We start from the raw sequence: 15,843 nt of genomic DNA, 5'->3' as shown, positions 1-15,843 counted from the left end.
TTTGCCCGGCAGCAGCGGAGATGATCCTTTAGTTTTGCTAAGCTAGTTAAATTGCTAACCCCGCACTAACACGGGCGTGGTAAGGTGAGGAAAGTGAAATTATCCCGTTCGGGTCAGCGTGTGCACCTCCCGCATACCGGCTAATACTATCTTAGGAGAATGCCCGTTGTCCTTTACCCTAGCGTTAACTATTTCATTGTAATTCGCGCGCCAAACTTGTTCTCAATACCGTTGCGGCGCAGCAGTGACGCTTCTGCAACATGTGGCGCAGAAGGTTTTGTTAGTTGAAAATTTGACCCGGCATAGGATCAGCGACTCATTGTCAGTTCAGCAAGTGCAGTATGAATTACCCACATACCGCACCCATTATAAGGATTTATGAGTTTTAGTTTATTCGTACATGATTACACACAGAAGAAGGAAAACAAATGGACGAACTCTTTTCATTCGCCAACACATAACACACAAACAAATGGATTCAAGCGGATGTGACAATTTTAGTTGTATAAGGACAGATTTGTAAACGGCGCGCTGTGTGAAATTCATGCAAATGAAAAGGAAGGAGAAAAAGTTGCGAAACTCGTGAAATAAAACGTAAAAAAAAAACAATGTAAAACGATAGGAGGAAAATAGTGCTGTTAATTTTCAATTTATTTACAATAATTTAGTTTGAAGGAGAAAGAACCGGAACGCGACAACAATTGGAGGAATGTAACATTTTACCCATCATACAGAGCAGCGAGCACATTAAGCCTCAATCCAGTTGATCCCGTACTTGTCGATCAGATAGAAGCGCACGTACTGCTGCTTGTCCGCCATCGTAATGAACGCACTGAACCGCTGGTCGGCACTGCCTTGCTCCGACCCACCCGGACTGGGGTTGTCTGTTTCGGTCAGTTCGATCCGATGGTCAATCAAACTGCCGGCGGACGACGCCGTGCTCATCAAGGGCGTAAGAGGACCCGCAAACGACGATGCCTGAGTCGATCCGTCCAGCGACAGTGCTCCCGCTGCGCTGGTCGTTTCGAAATCACGCCCCGATGCTTGTCGCCCACCAAAGTGGGACGGTTTGGTGAGCAGGACGATCTTTCTCCACTTGCCCGCCAGCCGGCTTAACGTTTTGCAGTGCGCTTTCTGGTACGTATCCTGCCGGATGAGGTTTTTCGCCGTACACTTGGTCCAGTAGAAGGTGGCAATCGAATCGATCAGCACGAACGTCAGCTCGGGCTGCTTCACGAACAAGGCCGGCAGTGCGAGCAGGGAAAATTCAAACTGCTCCAACGAGTAGCACGTGATCAGATGGAGCCGGCTCAGGGCGGCGCGTTGAATGGTTTCCAGCTGGTGCGGATCGGCCAGCGTACTGGCGAGGGCCGGTTCTGCCTGGTTGAGGATGTGCTTTTCCAGGTTGCTTAGCAGGACGGTTTTGCTGTAGCTGTTCTCACAGTCAATCAGGACCGCAGCGAGCTCTAGGCCGCCGCAGCTCGTGGGCAGGATGATGCGAGCGATCAGCTCTAGGCAGAGCAACGATTTGCCGCTGTTCGAGTCGCCACTGATTTCGATCAGTTCGCCGGGCCGCAGACCACCGTCCGGGAAGAGCACGGGATCGACGTTGTGTGTGGCCTCCGAGCCGGAAGCTAGCCGGCTGATGGCAACGAAGGCGGACTCGATTGTATCGCACATTGCACAGGCTTTGCGTGGAAACAATGAGAATTTCACGACTCTTATTTCGTGCCTGTCAAAACATTTGTTTACAAACAACATTGGCGGCAAAAGTTTGACATTTCGCGAAAGCAAAGCAAAGAGGAATTATAAAAACAACCGAATTTAGAGATGAATTGCGATGTGGGATTGTTAAATTTTTCAAAGCATTTACTTCTGCGGTATATAAAGTGTATTTTTAACGTTTGATGACGTAGTTAAACAGTGTGGAAAGCCTCTGAGGTGTTGCGTTTGAGGTTTTTTTTTGTGTTTGTACGGTTTGGTTCCATCATGACGCCGATCGCTGGACATGAATTTCCCAAGAGATACAAATGTTTTAATTAGAAGATTTCACTGTTTATTCTTGTAAAAGGGAGAAAACAACCGAATAATGTGCAATAGTACAGTTTCGATACAAAATAGAGTCGACATAGGGTCACCACGCTCTACAGGAGAGATAATGCAACCGTTCCGTCTTGTACAGTGATTAGCGATCAAGATGGCCTTGGTTCGTTGTCATCCTTTTTACTGTGGTTGCTCAAAACGAATGATTCTCGAGGCCACTGGAAAGCTAGGGCGGAAACACGGTACAGCGACAAAGTAAAGTAAGTAGAGATTATTTATAAAAAATAAGTCCTTTAGAATAGGGTAAATGTCAGCTCTAACATTACGGTGCAGTAGAACATCACGATCTGATCTATGATATGATGTTCGTATGATTTGAACTAGGCAGCTAGGCTCCACCAGGTCTCCATCGTGTAGTCGTGCGGAGCTGGGACTGCCCCAGCTGACTTAAAACACAAAAATACCTGTAGAAGAGTTCAAGCCTCATATCCACCGCAGTAGCAAGGACTGTGACACTCCGGCTACGTGGTATTCTAAATAAGTATTGAAAGCCTGTATGACCGCATATGTCTTCTCTTCTTTGTTACAACAACCGTTGTCGGTCAAGGCCTGTTCTGTACCACTACGAATGGGGCTTTGGCTTTCAGTGACTTATTAAATGGCACACATAAGGGTAGTCAAGTCAGACCTACGCGTGTGGGAGCACGGTCCATTCGGGGCTTGAACCCATGTCGGGTATGTTGTTAAGTCGTACGAGTTGACGACTGTACCACCAGACCGGCTCAATAGGTCGTTACTTCAAATAAAATAATAAGAAAAAATCATCTGCCTAAAACGAGCATGTATGTACTATACAGTGGAGCGCTGTTTATCCGGCTGTCCGTTTATCCATGCTGATGAGACATGACAGTACAGTACAAAGGTGACATTGCGTGCATAGGAGGATATTAGAAGAAAAAAAAGTTATCAGAGCACATTGTCATAACAAAAAACGCAATAATTCATTGCTCATTTCAAATATTCTCATTGGAAAAACATGAAGCTACTAAAAACTGGCTTGGTTTTAACAAATACATAATATAAATAAAAAAAGTCAATAATTTGTGATAAAATATATAATTCTAACTCATTATTCGTGTTATTCGAGCATCCAGGTGAGGTCGAGTCCCCATGATCTCGGATAAACGGCCGCCCACTGTACTTTGTACTACGGTCTTAAGCTAAAACTTATTCATATACTGTCCAACAGCAAAGTGAGATAACAGCTAAAGACAATCTTAGGTAGCATCTGTTAACGTGACCTAGTTAATACTAAAATGTGTCCTATTGCATTATATACGACCATACAGGACAGAAGGTCCCTCGAGCTTAAAATAGACAGGAATTGATCCTATTCCGACAGGACTCCTATCTGAACCATCCCTAATACAAAGTAGAAATTATCTTGCTATTAGATTCGGTTATGGTCTAGATTAATATTTAATGAAACTGTGACACAGCTTAACATTGTTTCAAAAGATGTTCTTCATCTTCAATGCAAAATGTGTTGATAGAAGATTTATGATGTTATACAAACACTTTTCATTTTGTTATTTAAATCATAAAATTAATTCGAAAAAAAAATAGTCAATCACACCACAGATATGTCACATGCGATGACAATTATTACCAGCAAAGATTTAAGAATAGCACAACCTAAAGAAAACAGAACAGAACAGAATCCATCTCAACGTCGATGCCGTTCGATAATTATAAATCCTGCTGATCTCCTGCAAAGCAAAACTACCGGCGACCCATGCGAGAGAGGCGCATGCCGACGGATCAGCTCAGGTAGAGGACCGAACCACAACGCGCACCAATACCAGGAAATTAAAGAAAGACGAAAATTACAGGCATATTCACCGAAACAAAACAAAAAAAAAGGAAGAAAATCAAAGTTTATTATAAAATAATGCCAGCGCTTCCAGCTGACACTTTTTTTTATATTTAATTTTCCATTCCCTCGGCGGGGTCTTCTATTTTCAACCCACGGGTACCGTGGCGCGCCCGTTGCGGTCTCTATCCGGGGGGCCAACACTTTGCCGGGGCTGATCGCTAGCAGCGGTGTGGTCGAGTCTCGATCGTGGTCGCACCGCCAGCAGCGATTGTCGTGATTCACGCGAGTCACCTCGTGGCGTTCGGGTCCAGCACGTGCACAGTTCGAGCGTGCAGCTGCAGTGCAACCAGCTATAGTCCGTTTGAAGTTTGAATTGATTTCAATTGTTTTACATTGTTACCTGTAGCTGTCTATATTGTGCTGTGAACATAGTGATTTACCCTTAGCAGATCTAAATGGTGAGTGTGAACGTGCTGTGATTGCGTTGCAATATTTAAATGTGTGTTTGAATTGTCTCTCTTCTAACCTACAATGTTGTGTTTTCGCTTCTAATAAGCTTCCGTGCAAATAATAAGAAAACAGAAAGGAAAGTGGGCTGCTGTTTTGATAAAGCAGCCGGACTTATTGATACGAAATGTGAATAATTATTATCATACCAAGGCAACTGCAAAACAAAGCAAAAAAGAATGTAATAATCAAACCCAATAATCGGATGGCCAAATCAAAACCAAACAAAGGAGCAGCAACAAGAAGAAACCACACTGTCACGTTGTTTGGAAATGTTAATTAGTGAGTGGGCAGAGTCACAAACACAAGTCTGAGACTGAGCGCACTCGTCCGCCCGCCGTTATCAGCGCACGATTGGAAAGTGTGTGCGCACACGGCACCGGAGCGCACAGATTGTTTATCGTCCGGTTGGTTGGTGGGATCGGGATCGGTACGAACAAACAACTTGCCCGACGCAAACAGTGAACAGGACGGGAAACAAACTCATCAAATCGAAGAAGAACATGGTAATAACGTGTACCATCGGCAGCGGGGTCCCGCCGTATCAGAGGATAGATTATTGGTGGCAGGAAATTCATTTCTTTTTTTTTTTAGACATAGCGCACACAACACTTCCAAACCGACGCAAACAAGGATCGCATGTCATGCTATAGGGATTGGGGGGACATATGGGGGATTTTGCGGGCACACCATCGCACCGACGGACGCAAACACCGGGAAAGCAAACCGAGCAAACGTGATAAGGATGGGCGCGCAAAACCCACTTTTAATGATGGGACCGCACACAGCCCACACCAGCTGCTGATAACGTGAACAAAACCATTGGGTACGTGGTCCGTGTGTGCGTGTACATTTGTGTGTTTCCTAGCGCACACTTTAGGCCTGTGCGCCCCGGAAATCATGTGCCCGGTGCGTGTCGGCTGCCTTTATCTGTGCAAAAAACTGCCAGTCAGGCTGATTGTTTTGGTGTGTGTGTGTGTACTATTCTGTTGTTGTTGATGATGTCTTGTTTTTTGCTCATAGAGGTGAAGAGGTCCCCATTTGAATAGGTGATAAATTTGCGCAAACAAATCACGGTGGGAGTGGCGAGGTTGCCTTAGCGGCGTGTCCTTGAGCATGTTTTTGCCATTTAAATGCAAGTTTGTTTATGAGCCGGGGTCATTTTTTTTTTATTCTTTGCCTTACAACATATCATCTTGTACTAAGGAGAGCAGTAGTACTTTTTGACTCCCATTTTTGAACCTAATCTTTTATCAAAAAGTAAGCAAACAAGTTATAAAGCTGCATGATGCTGCTCACTCGATGCACGATTGCATACTGTTAGGCGCAGCTAATCCGTAACCGTTACGGTCTCACCCGTAGACTACTTAAACGTACCGATAAGCAGTGTGTGTGTTGGCATGATTTTAAAGATTAGTAACACATACAACTCGTAAACAAATGATTAGACAAATGAATTAGCAACACATTTCAGTTGATTGCATCACATTTCATCTTTTCTGCCCGAATCTTATCTTTCGTGTGCGGAAAACACGTAAAGTTGAAATTTCCCCGCCCAAAAAAAAGGGCTTAAAATCACGTTTTCTCCACATTAATCGTACTTCCACACTCTTTCCTTAACCCACAATCGGCATCTTATCGCCACAATCAAGCATAGAAAATTCCCACACGTCAAAAAGCAATGCGAGGGATAGGAGAAAAAAAAACTTCCGATGACTAACATCACTCGCTGTCGATGTGAGGCTATTTTTGGGGGGAGCATTCGCTGCGATAAGGGCTGTTAATCGCGAGAGCATGGTGGATGACTTTCTGGACAATATATCGTAGTGATCTGATAAGTGTGGCAATGAAAAGATTTAGCCACCCGATAGAGGCCAACCAATTTCAGACTGTGTCGGACGCACGGTGCAAGCATTACAAGACTTCTTTGCTTCCCTCGAACATCGATGCCGAATCTCTCTTCTTGTATTGTCCATATTTTGTTTTTTGGCTCAAAATGAGAGGAGAGATGGAGGCTTGTATAAAAAGGGGAGTTTGGCAATGGATTTAGCAAAAGGTTGTTTACTTCCACCACCACACGATAACGGCGTACGCATCTCCATCATCATCGTGTGCAGCTGGCTTGCCCCCATTGTCGGGTGGGAAAGATAGATAACAGCAGCGGCAGCAGCAGCACCACCACCACCACGCTGTCGTCATTGTTGCGGGCGCACGCCACGGACGCATGACAATCGTTCCGCATGGGACCCATCGGCCACCCGTGTGGGCTGGTACTGCTGTCGCTAAGGGCCCACACCACACGCGGTAGACCGGCACACACTGACAGACGCGCGGATCCAAAGCACGCACCGCACACCTTTCGATTATCGTACTCCACACCCCACGTTGCACACATCAATCTCCAAAGCAAACACAATCGGTTCGAGATGCTTCCCCTTATGGCAGTTTTTGGAACCCAGCGTCCCCCAACCTACTGCTCCCGGACGCACTGCAGAATGCCCTCGAGAACGCCCCGGATCAGATCGGTCCCGATCTCGTCCACCGTGTTCTCCTGCGCGTACTGGACGATCTCGTCGCTCATCAGCTGCACGCTGACGCCGTCCGGATCGATGCCGGGCTTGTGCCGGATGCCGTTCGCGATGAACGCGATCGTCTCCGGATGGTTCACGTCCGCGATGTGCAGAGTCGCCAGCACCTGCTTCATAATGTCCACCAGGATGTTGTGCGAGTAGTTCTGCGAGGCGGGAAAGATCATCTCGAGACTGTTGCCGACGATTTCGCCCAGTATCTCCTTCGTGTCGATGTCATATCCCTCCTTGAACGTGCGGAAGATGCTCTCGATCAGCTCGGCAATCGCCTGGGGCGGTATGGTGATGAGCAGCTCCTCCGGTATGAAGGACTTGAAGTTTTCGATAATGTGCGGCAGCAGATCGCTCGCGTGCTCGGGCGCAAAGTTGTGTATGATGTTGGACAGATAGTGGGCCAGATGGTTGACGACGCGCTTGATGTCGGACTGCAGGACGCGCGAACCGAGCTGCTCCACCAGGAAGTCGTCGATCAGGCTGGAGATTTCGTTGTACAGGAAGTTGTCGGGCGAGCTGGCACGGGTGCTGGGCGGGGCCGAGTCCATCACCGCATTGTAGACGGATTCGTCGGCGACCGGGGCCGGTTTGCCGCAGACCGCTGGCGGTGGTATCTGAACCTCCACATCCGGGCTCTCGGCCGAGAGGGGTTTGCACTTCATGCTGAGCGTGCGGATCTCGCGCTGCAGGGTGTTGATCTGTTCCTTCTGGATTTTGGCGATTTCGCGCAGCTTGCTGAGATCTTCCGAGTAGGTCGGCGGTGGCTGTTTGCGACGCTCTAGTATCAGCTTCTGGTGGGCGAGTGCTTTCTCCAGGTTGTTGTACTCCTCTTGAAGGACGGTCAGGATGTGCAGCTTCTCGGTGCCTTCCTGGATGACCTTCTTTAGCTCCTCCTGCTTTTTGGCGTACAGTTTCTGCCGGGGATAAAGCGTCTTTAGACACTGAGCAGAAATAGAAATGCTGAAAACGGACTTACCTTCAGCTCCCGGGCACGCTCCTCGTAGCTCTTGCGCACGTCGTCCAGGTTGGCGCGCATCTCGAACGTGTACTGGCGCAGTATTGTCTCCTCCAGCTCGTCCAGATCGATCACGCGGCCAAACTTCTTCATCATCGTCTCGTTGATCTCCTCCTTGAGCGATACCAGCTGCTGCCGCATGAACTTGATGTCCGTCTTCATGCGCGCGAGATGCACCACGTTCACCCGGTGCTTGCGCTTGGTTTCGAGCGTTTCCGCCGCCAGCTGATCGACGCGCGCGTACAGCTTCAACAGCGCTTCCCGATTGAACAGCAAACTGTTCTCCACGTCCTGAAACTCCGTCTCGGTGCGGAAGTACTGCATCTGATCCATCCTCACTATGATCAGCGTGTCGATATCGTTGAGTCTTCGCTGCTTCTCGCGCCGCAGCTCTAGCAGCTCGTTTTTCCTTTCGCTAAGGCGCGTTTCCGCATCCGCCAGCTTGGGCTTAAGGTTTTCCAGCTGCCGGTGCATCTCCTTCAGGGAGCGTTCCTCCCCGTAGTGGCGCCGCTGCAGCTCCAGCTTCTCGTTGCGCAGCTGGATGGCAAGGTTGTACAGCTCCGGCTTACAGCCGGTCGGACAGTGGTTAAGATCGAGAAACACCTTGCTCACTTCGCCCTCGTTCGCGTTCTCCAGCCCCTCAATGTCTTCCGACGAGTACTCGGACGACGAGTCCGACTCGTTGCCGTTGATTTTGCACGGCTTAAACTTCTTCTTGTAGATGCGCTTCATCACCTTGGTGTAGTCGTTGTCGAGACAGCTCGAGTTGAAGCGCTGCAGGTTCGAGCGCTGCTCGCGCTGTATCTGCTCCATCTCCAGCTCGACCTGCTCGATCGCGACCCGCGCGTCCTGCACGGCCTGCAGTAGTCCGTTCCGCTCGATCGTTACCTGCTCCACGCTGTCCAGGACGGCCGTTTCGATCTTGCTAAAGTCCTTCAGTATCCACAGCTCCTGGTAGAGCGTGAGCTGAAAGTTTTCCAGCAGCTTCGCATCGGTGTCCACCTGCAGCCGCTCCTGGGCCAGCTGGTCCAGCTCACGGTCGAAGCGTTCGATGCGTGCCGACGCTTTGGCGATGATTTTGTCCTGCTTGAAGAGCTTTCCGATCAGGCGCAGCTCTCGCAACTCCCGCTCGTGCTTGCTTAGGGTGAGTGTGGCCTGCTGCTCCGGGGGCAACGTCAGCCCGAGCACTTCCTTCAGTATCATGTCGTGGCTTTTCCGGTGCGCCTTCCGATCCAGTTGCTCCAGAGCGGCCAGATTTTGACGATCCTCTTCGAACTTGTACTGATCGTCGGCGTACTCAACCTTCAAGTTTAGCGTAACGTCGTGGGGGAATTGTTTGCGCTTTTCCGCCGGCAGCTCCTCGTGGATAGCTGCCAACTTTGCCCGCTGCTTCGCTATGTACCGCATCAGCTCGACCTTTTTCTCCCGCAACGCAAACACCCGCTGGTTGTAGTCTCGGCGCAACGTGAACATCTCCTGCCGTATGCGCAACAGCTCGTGGTACTTGCCGGTGGTCGTTTCCACCTGCTCCTCGGCCGGCTCGTAGTCGGGATCGCTCTTGAGATTGTAGTCACCGATCGAGCCGGCCGCCTCCTTGATCGCCAAATCGTCGGCGGGATCGTTCGCGTTCGGGTCCGGTTTGGAGGCTTTATGTTCTTCCCACTGAAAAGGGTGAGAAGACTGTTGGTCGAGCTGTTTGGGTTAAATTCAGTCCACCACTCACCTCTTGCTGGCGTATCGTTTCTTGGTTCTTGCGATCGCGGTACTTCGCCAGCAGGCGTCTCATTTTGCTTTCGAGCTTAAAGTCGATCGTCGACTGCGATAGGCCTTCGAGGAACGATTCTTTGCGCTGCATTTGGGAGTCCTTTCGGCGATCCTTGCGCTTGGCGGAAGTCGTCTCGGGAGCTCTTAAACAGCAGCAAAGGGGAAATTATTATCATTTTGATCAATTTAACAGGATCTAAGGGTCTATTATGCATGGTGTACTACATCAGTGCCTCGAAAAGTAGCATCAGTATCCCAAAAATGCTTAAAATTGTCTCCAAAAACTTGGAAAATGTGCTCTGTGCGTAAGCAAACAGTGAAAAATGACTTTTGTTTCATAAAAAAGACAAACCTATCCTCCGGAGTCTTACACAACTCAATGAAGCGGCTTAATATTTGCAATAAAAAAATTTAATTTGATTAATGCTGTAAGAAACAATTCCATCTGAATCCAGCAACACTTACCGTCTACGTTCTGCCTCTTCTGCGACCAACTTCTCGACCTGCTCCACGGTTTGAAAGTAGTCATCGTCCAGCTTTTCGATGCGGAAACTCTTCACCGACTGTCCACTTCTGCTGAAACAGACATGGATCCCCTTTAATTTACGATTGCAAAGATCTTGTCTGGTCGCAACCCGTTACCTTACTGCCAACACCTCGATCGGGTAGCTTTCCAGCGGCTCCAGGAAGAACTGCTGCAGCTTGCCGGCCGCAATGCGCACCTTCTCCACATCGAACGCCATCCGGCGATGGACCAGCCCGAGCTCGGCCGCCAGCTGCTCCCGCAGATCGTCCATGATGCGCTCGTCCAGCACAAAGTCCGTCACCGGTATGCGGAACGCTTCCGGCAGGGCCCGGTTACGCTCCAGCAACGCCTCGAAACGCTTCCGATGGCTGGCGACGGTGCGCAGCACCGCCTCCTTACGGTCGGAAACAATCTTCGCCAGCCGGTCCCGTTCCTGGCGTGCCTTCTGCTCCTCCAGCGACGGATAGTCACGCTCGTCGATGTCGAACACGCGCTTGACACCCTTTTCGAGCGGTTTCGGAGGGATGGCTTGGAACGGTTCACCCTCACCGAACCACCGGTACGCGAACAGGTTACCGTCCGCCCCAACGCTGAAGATGTACGCATAGTCGTGGCTGAAGGCGAGTGCCGTCACTTTGCCCGTCCGATTATCGTGCATCGGCAACGTCCAGTAGTCGCTGAGGTCGCGAAAGTCACGCTTGGTTCGGTTCACCCGTATCGCACCGTCGCCCGTACCGAAGATGGTGTAGTTTGTGCTGGGGAAATAAAACGCTCCAAAATTAGGGATGCCTATTGAACAGGGGGCACTATTGTGCGAAAGGAAGGCCTTACTCTCGCAGATAGCACGTCAGCTCGACATCCTCCAGCTCCGGTATGGGCGTGCAGGACAGCGGGTCCTCATCGTCGAACCCGTACTCGTACACGTACCCTGCATCGTACCCGCCCATCGACAGCCACAGCGTGTCCTCGTCGGTGTACCGGGCCCACAGCACTGGATTGGGCACCTTCGGGATGTACAGCGGTTCCAGCTCTTCCTCCTCGTCCGAGTCGGCCAAAAACGCTTCCTCGTTGATCTCAGCCTTCGGGTTTTCGATGCGCATCCGCTCGAGCGTTTGCAGCTTTCGGGCGCGCTTCTCCTGCTTGCGCTTCTCGATCTCGGCCACGCGCAGATTGCGCTTGATCTCCGACTTTACCGACTGGAAGGTGAGCTGCCGGATCTCGACGTGCCGCAGATGGTAGGAGATGGTCGTGTAGTCGACGGGCGCTTCGGGCAGCTCCACCTCGAGCAGCTGACCGTGCCGGCAGCCGACCAGAGCGGTGGCGGTTGTGTCCGGCTTCCAGCTAATGGTGCTGACGGCGGACGGGGTGTAGACCAGCCCGATGGGTTCCAGCGTCGCGTGAGGACTCGCTCGGACGCAACGATGCACGAAGATGGTTTGATCTTCCGAGCCGGACACGAGGATTGTTTCCCGAGCGTTTAAACCCAGCGCCGTGATGGCTTTCGAGTGTGGCTTGAGCAGTTGTATGAGATTGACTCGGTTTTCTGGATAGGAAAGGTGTCCCTGGTGCAGGTTTACGGCAACCGCTCGTAGAAACCCGTCCGCAAAGCCTAGCACAAGAATGGCTCCGGTCGGGTCGAGTGTAGGCGGCAGCCAGATCATCGACTGCCCGGCACACTGGAATCGATGGCTCAGCAGTAGCTCCCGCTTGGCGTAATCGTACACGCACAGCATACCGTCCACTCCGAGTGTGGCCACGTGGCTAGACACTGGGCTTGCCTGCACGGCCACAATCTCACCCGCGTGACACTTGAACAGCTGCTGCGGTGGTTCCGTGTGATGCGCAGGGGTTAAATCGCACAACCAAATTCCACCGCTGCCATCCTGTGCGTACCACTGGAAGTCACCCTGCCGGCGCACCAAACACATCAGCTCCGCTCCGATGCGGAACTCCATTATTGGTTCGATCTCCACAAATCGATCGTCGTCCGGTGGATCGGCCAGCTCGACCGTCTCCCAGAACCAGATCCTTATCCGACCGTCCAGGCCCGCCGTCATGACTTCGCCCTCGCGCATCAAGATCTGCGTGATCGGCCCATCGTGGCAGGGTCTGCGGCCCTTGCGGCAAACTTCCAGCTTAATCAGCCCGGCCTCCCACACGAGCACATTGCCCCACTGGCAGCCGGACAGGACTTTCTCATCGGGCAGCGGCAAAATCCCCACAATGTCCGATATCTCCGTCTTGCCAAAGCGTCCCAGCTCGCCCTGGAGCTTCAATCCGGTGAAGGTGCTGGACATTTTCCAGAATTTGATATGTCCCAGGCCTGCGTTGGACACAAGGTATCGTATTACAATCGACGACGGTCACCATAGCAACCAACTTACCGCACGTTGTAATGTGCCCCGGGACGCTCGGCGAGAACATCACGTTCAGCACATCGTTCGAGAACGACTTGCAGCGGAGAATGATTTCCGCCTCGCGCCAGTTCCACACCGTCAGCATGTAGTCGGGCTCGATGCCCTGCGAAATCAGCAGCTTACCATCCACGGTGTAGTCGATGCGCGAGTAACCGCTCGTCGTACCGCCCGTCAGCAGATTAACGACCGTCATCTCAGGATACTGGTAGATGATGATGGGCGGATCGGAGCCATTCTCGCCCACGGTCAGATGGCAATACTCTTCGCTCGGGTTGGTCTGGATAGGAGCGAAACATTGGGATAACATTGTTAGCAACTCAGGTAAAAAAACACTCGCAGGACTGCGCCCTAGCTACCGTAATGCAACCGATGCCGCCCCCGGTCGAGCTGCGGCGCGTCGTGACGGTGTGCGTCGTCACGTCGAAGAAGTGTATCAAATTGCCCGACGCAAACACCAGGACGTTTTCGGCGATTTTGCACAAATTAAAGAACCGCTTGCAGTCGTATCCGTACGAGTAGCTGGGGAGAAATGGGCAGACAGTTTGAATGGAATGGATTGCGGGGAAGGATGTTACTGTTCCATCTTCCCGCCAAGAATGTTACTCACTCAAACTCCAGCAGTTCGTTCGGGATGGTACAGGACGAGTTACGGATTGGTTTCGATATGAGTGATTTTCCATCGTAGCGCCCGGTAGCCGGCCGTTCGTTTGAGCTCCGTTCCATCACTTTTGAAGGTTTGGCTTCTACTGGCGCAGGTGTTTGTGCGGGAATAGGCAACGTATCGATGCCAACTGTTTAAGCTGCACGCAGCCGGTAACCATGGCAATCTATAGCAACCGGAAAAAAAAACATGTTGGCTGACTGCTGCTCCTTGTGCAGCATTGTAAAATTTACGGTGGTTCACTACATTGATCACTCAACATTAACACAGTTTTTAGCGTATATCGTGACATCTCTCTAATATATTTGTCTGATTTGTGACTAGAGATTACACGTCTCTGGTGGATTTTTGTTTTTGTTGTATTTTACGGACATATTACCATTCATTTCTTTTGCTTTATATTAATATGGGTTTTTCAAGGGAAATCATATCAACATAAAAAAGTATTTTTCTTTATTTACATGCAGTCTGAGAAGGACAGTGGCCCTTATCGCTTATTTAAACTAAACTAGGACCTCAAATGTGACACTTTTCTTCGTCTAATCATAGGCTCTTGAAAGAATACCATCAATTGTTTGATTTCGAAATATGGTGTAATGGGTTAATCGAGGCTCAGACAGATTAGTTGGAGAGTCTTGGGAGACTGGTCACGCTATTTGTAAGAAACTGTGCAAAAATTTAGTGTGTGATCAATTTAGTACGCTTTTGAAGAATAAATGTTATAGAAAGAATTTTATTAAAACTTTTACTGCTAGGGCAAAGCGTTTACCAAACTACGCCTAAAATCATGTAATTTGCATAACAAAACACGCAACAAGTAACGTTTTTTAGCTGAATAATTCTAAAAATCGAATAATTTTATGTACAGTATTGAGTTATCTCGCTATACCAAATTTAGTAAAGTGTAAAACGCACTAATATTGCTGATTGAATCAAATCTAGGTGCAGTATTTGGGTTGGAATGGGTTTGGGATAAGTTCTCGGAATGGTGTGGGTTCAGTACAACTTCCAGAACCGGTTTGGGTAGGAGATGAGCTCCAGAATCGGCCCATCAGCTCGAGATAGGTTTCAAACAGTGTCATGGGAATAAGTTCCAAAGCCAGAATGAGTATCAGTCCCTCGACGGGCATGGAGTTGGAATATATTCCAGTATGTTTAAAGGTTCTATAAGTTCCAAGAGTGGTATGGGTACAGTATCTCAGCCATTGGAATGGTATGAGTTCAAGAACATTTTCAGGATCTTAATGGATTGGGATCGACAAGGATTCAGAGCAGTTTTAGTAACAATATAAGTTCAGGATCCGTTTAAGGATCGATATAGGTTCAACTATCACTTTGGGTAATAGTTTAAAATCAGTATCTCTTGACATTCCAAGTTATTTGCAAAGGTAACTGGGTATCCAGTACTAGCCTATTATCCTCTGAAGTAATTTTTCGTAGCCATGTAATCGGGCTAAATAAACTAGTAATAATAAGTCATATCAAAGCTTATTATTTTTACAAGTTATCTATTATTATGGCATTATAGACATATTTCAATCGTAACAACGTCACACATTGTCATCTTATCAGCATTGCATTCATATCCCACGTCTCGTTGCTGAGCTCTCAACTTGAATTGCATTCCCCTCCGATGCAATTCCTAGCTACAAAAACTGATCATCGATACACCTGCCAATAGTCTCGTATTTCGCAACTGTATCAAACACTAATGCTCCCCCCCCCCTCCGCTTCCCTCACCGGTTCATTGACCGTCTGATCGATAAATTCCCCTCCACACGGAGCTGATGAAACATCACGCGCCAGTTTCACCAGATGCGTGCCTGATAAGCCCGCAGCGCTGTTCCAGCTGTTTCCCAGACCCGACCGGGTCCAGGGTATCGTCGCGGACTCCGGTCGAAAATCGCCTCTCCTATCACACAACAAAACTTGGGGGGATCCTTGAGCCACGGGGTCGTCCCCTAGCCCCAACAGGGCGAGACACCTTTAGCGAGTACGGCTTTCCGTTATAAATTATCCTCCAGTCCCCGGGTCGCTATCAGTCGCAGCCCTTGCATGCCCGCAGCCAACCGACACGAACCGGATTCGTGTTCAGCGGATGATTGGTTTCGGTGAGCGCGCACCGATTTTGAAAAGGGTGCTATTTTTGGTGGACACCTTCAAAACAAACAAAAACCTAGGAACGGAGCAAAGGGTGCGATAATTAATCATCCAAGAAACAGGGGAGGTGGATTTTGCCGCGAATGATCTACAGGGCAAAGTGCGCGGAGCTTCGACGGTGTAACATACACAGCGCAAACGCCTCCCACCGCGGGGTGTATTGATGCATTTGTCCAAAGTAGGACAAATGCTCTCGGTGGTCCGGCTGGCCCTTGGACGGAGCGTGTAGTTGCGATAAGCGCCCGATCTGCGCACAACGGCTGTCCGGGGATGATCGAAATCTGGCTCGAAC

At 49.6% G+C, this 15,843-nt stretch overlaps 2 protein-coding genes across 2 annotated transcripts; both read right to left on the bottom strand.

The window, feature by feature from the left end:
• Positions 1-638: 638 nt before the first annotated feature.
• On the bottom strand, positions 639-2,106 carry LOC121591968. The gene has a single exon (XM_041913098.1). The coding sequence runs from the start codon at positions 1,759-1,761 to the stop codon at positions 748-750; it is 1,014 nt and encodes a 337-aa protein (XP_041769032.1). The 5' UTR covers positions 1,762-2,106; the 3' UTR covers positions 639-747.
• A 3,794-nt stretch (positions 2,107-5,900) lies between these two features.
• LOC121593829 (cilia- and flagella-associated protein 44) lies at positions 5,901-13,517 on the bottom strand. Its single transcript, XM_041916535.1, has 9 exons — positions 13,338-13,517; positions 13,087-13,249; positions 12,698-13,007; positions 11,145-12,636; positions 10,430-11,068; positions 10,253-10,360; positions 9,747-9,930; positions 7,985-9,685; positions 5,901-7,922 (listed from the first exon to the last, which is right to left on the bottom strand). The coding sequence occupies exons 1-9, from the start codon at positions 13,451-13,453 to the stop codon at positions 6,897-6,899; spliced, it is 5,739 nt and encodes a 1,912-aa protein (XP_041772469.1). The 5' UTR covers positions 13,454-13,517; the 3' UTR covers positions 5,901-6,896.
• Between the last annotated feature and the right edge of the window lie 2,326 nt (positions 13,518-15,843).

The sequence above is a fragment of the Anopheles merus genome, chromosome 2L, assembly GCF_017562075.2.
Source record: "Anopheles merus strain MAF chromosome 2L, AmerM5.1, whole genome shotgun sequence".
Classification (NCBI taxonomy): Eukaryota; Metazoa; Arthropoda; class Insecta; order Diptera; family Culicidae; genus Anopheles; species Anopheles merus.
This window is presented reverse-complemented; position numbering and strand designations above follow the sequence as displayed.

What these genes read in the sequence shown, in the direction of transcription:
- LOC121591968 (XM_041913098.1), bottom strand. Translation starts at nt 1,761, where the DNA reads ATGTTGTTTGTAAACAAATGTTTTGACAGGCACGAAATAAGAGTCGTG.
- LOC121593829 (XM_041916535.1), bottom strand. Translation starts at nt 13,453, where the DNA reads ATGGAACGGAGCTCAAACGAACGGCCGGCTACCGGGCGCTACGATGGA. An exon ending in GGGGCACATTACAACGTGCG is followed by an intron (nt 12,637 to 12,697) that starts GTAAGTTGGTTG and finishes TGTCCAACGCAG; the next exon opens with GCCTGGGACATATCAAATTC. An exon ending in ATCGAGGTGTTGGCAGTAAG is followed by an intron (nt 10,361 to 10,429) that starts GTAACGGGTTGC and finishes CTGTTTCAGCAG; the next exon opens with AAGTGGACAGTCGGTGAAGA.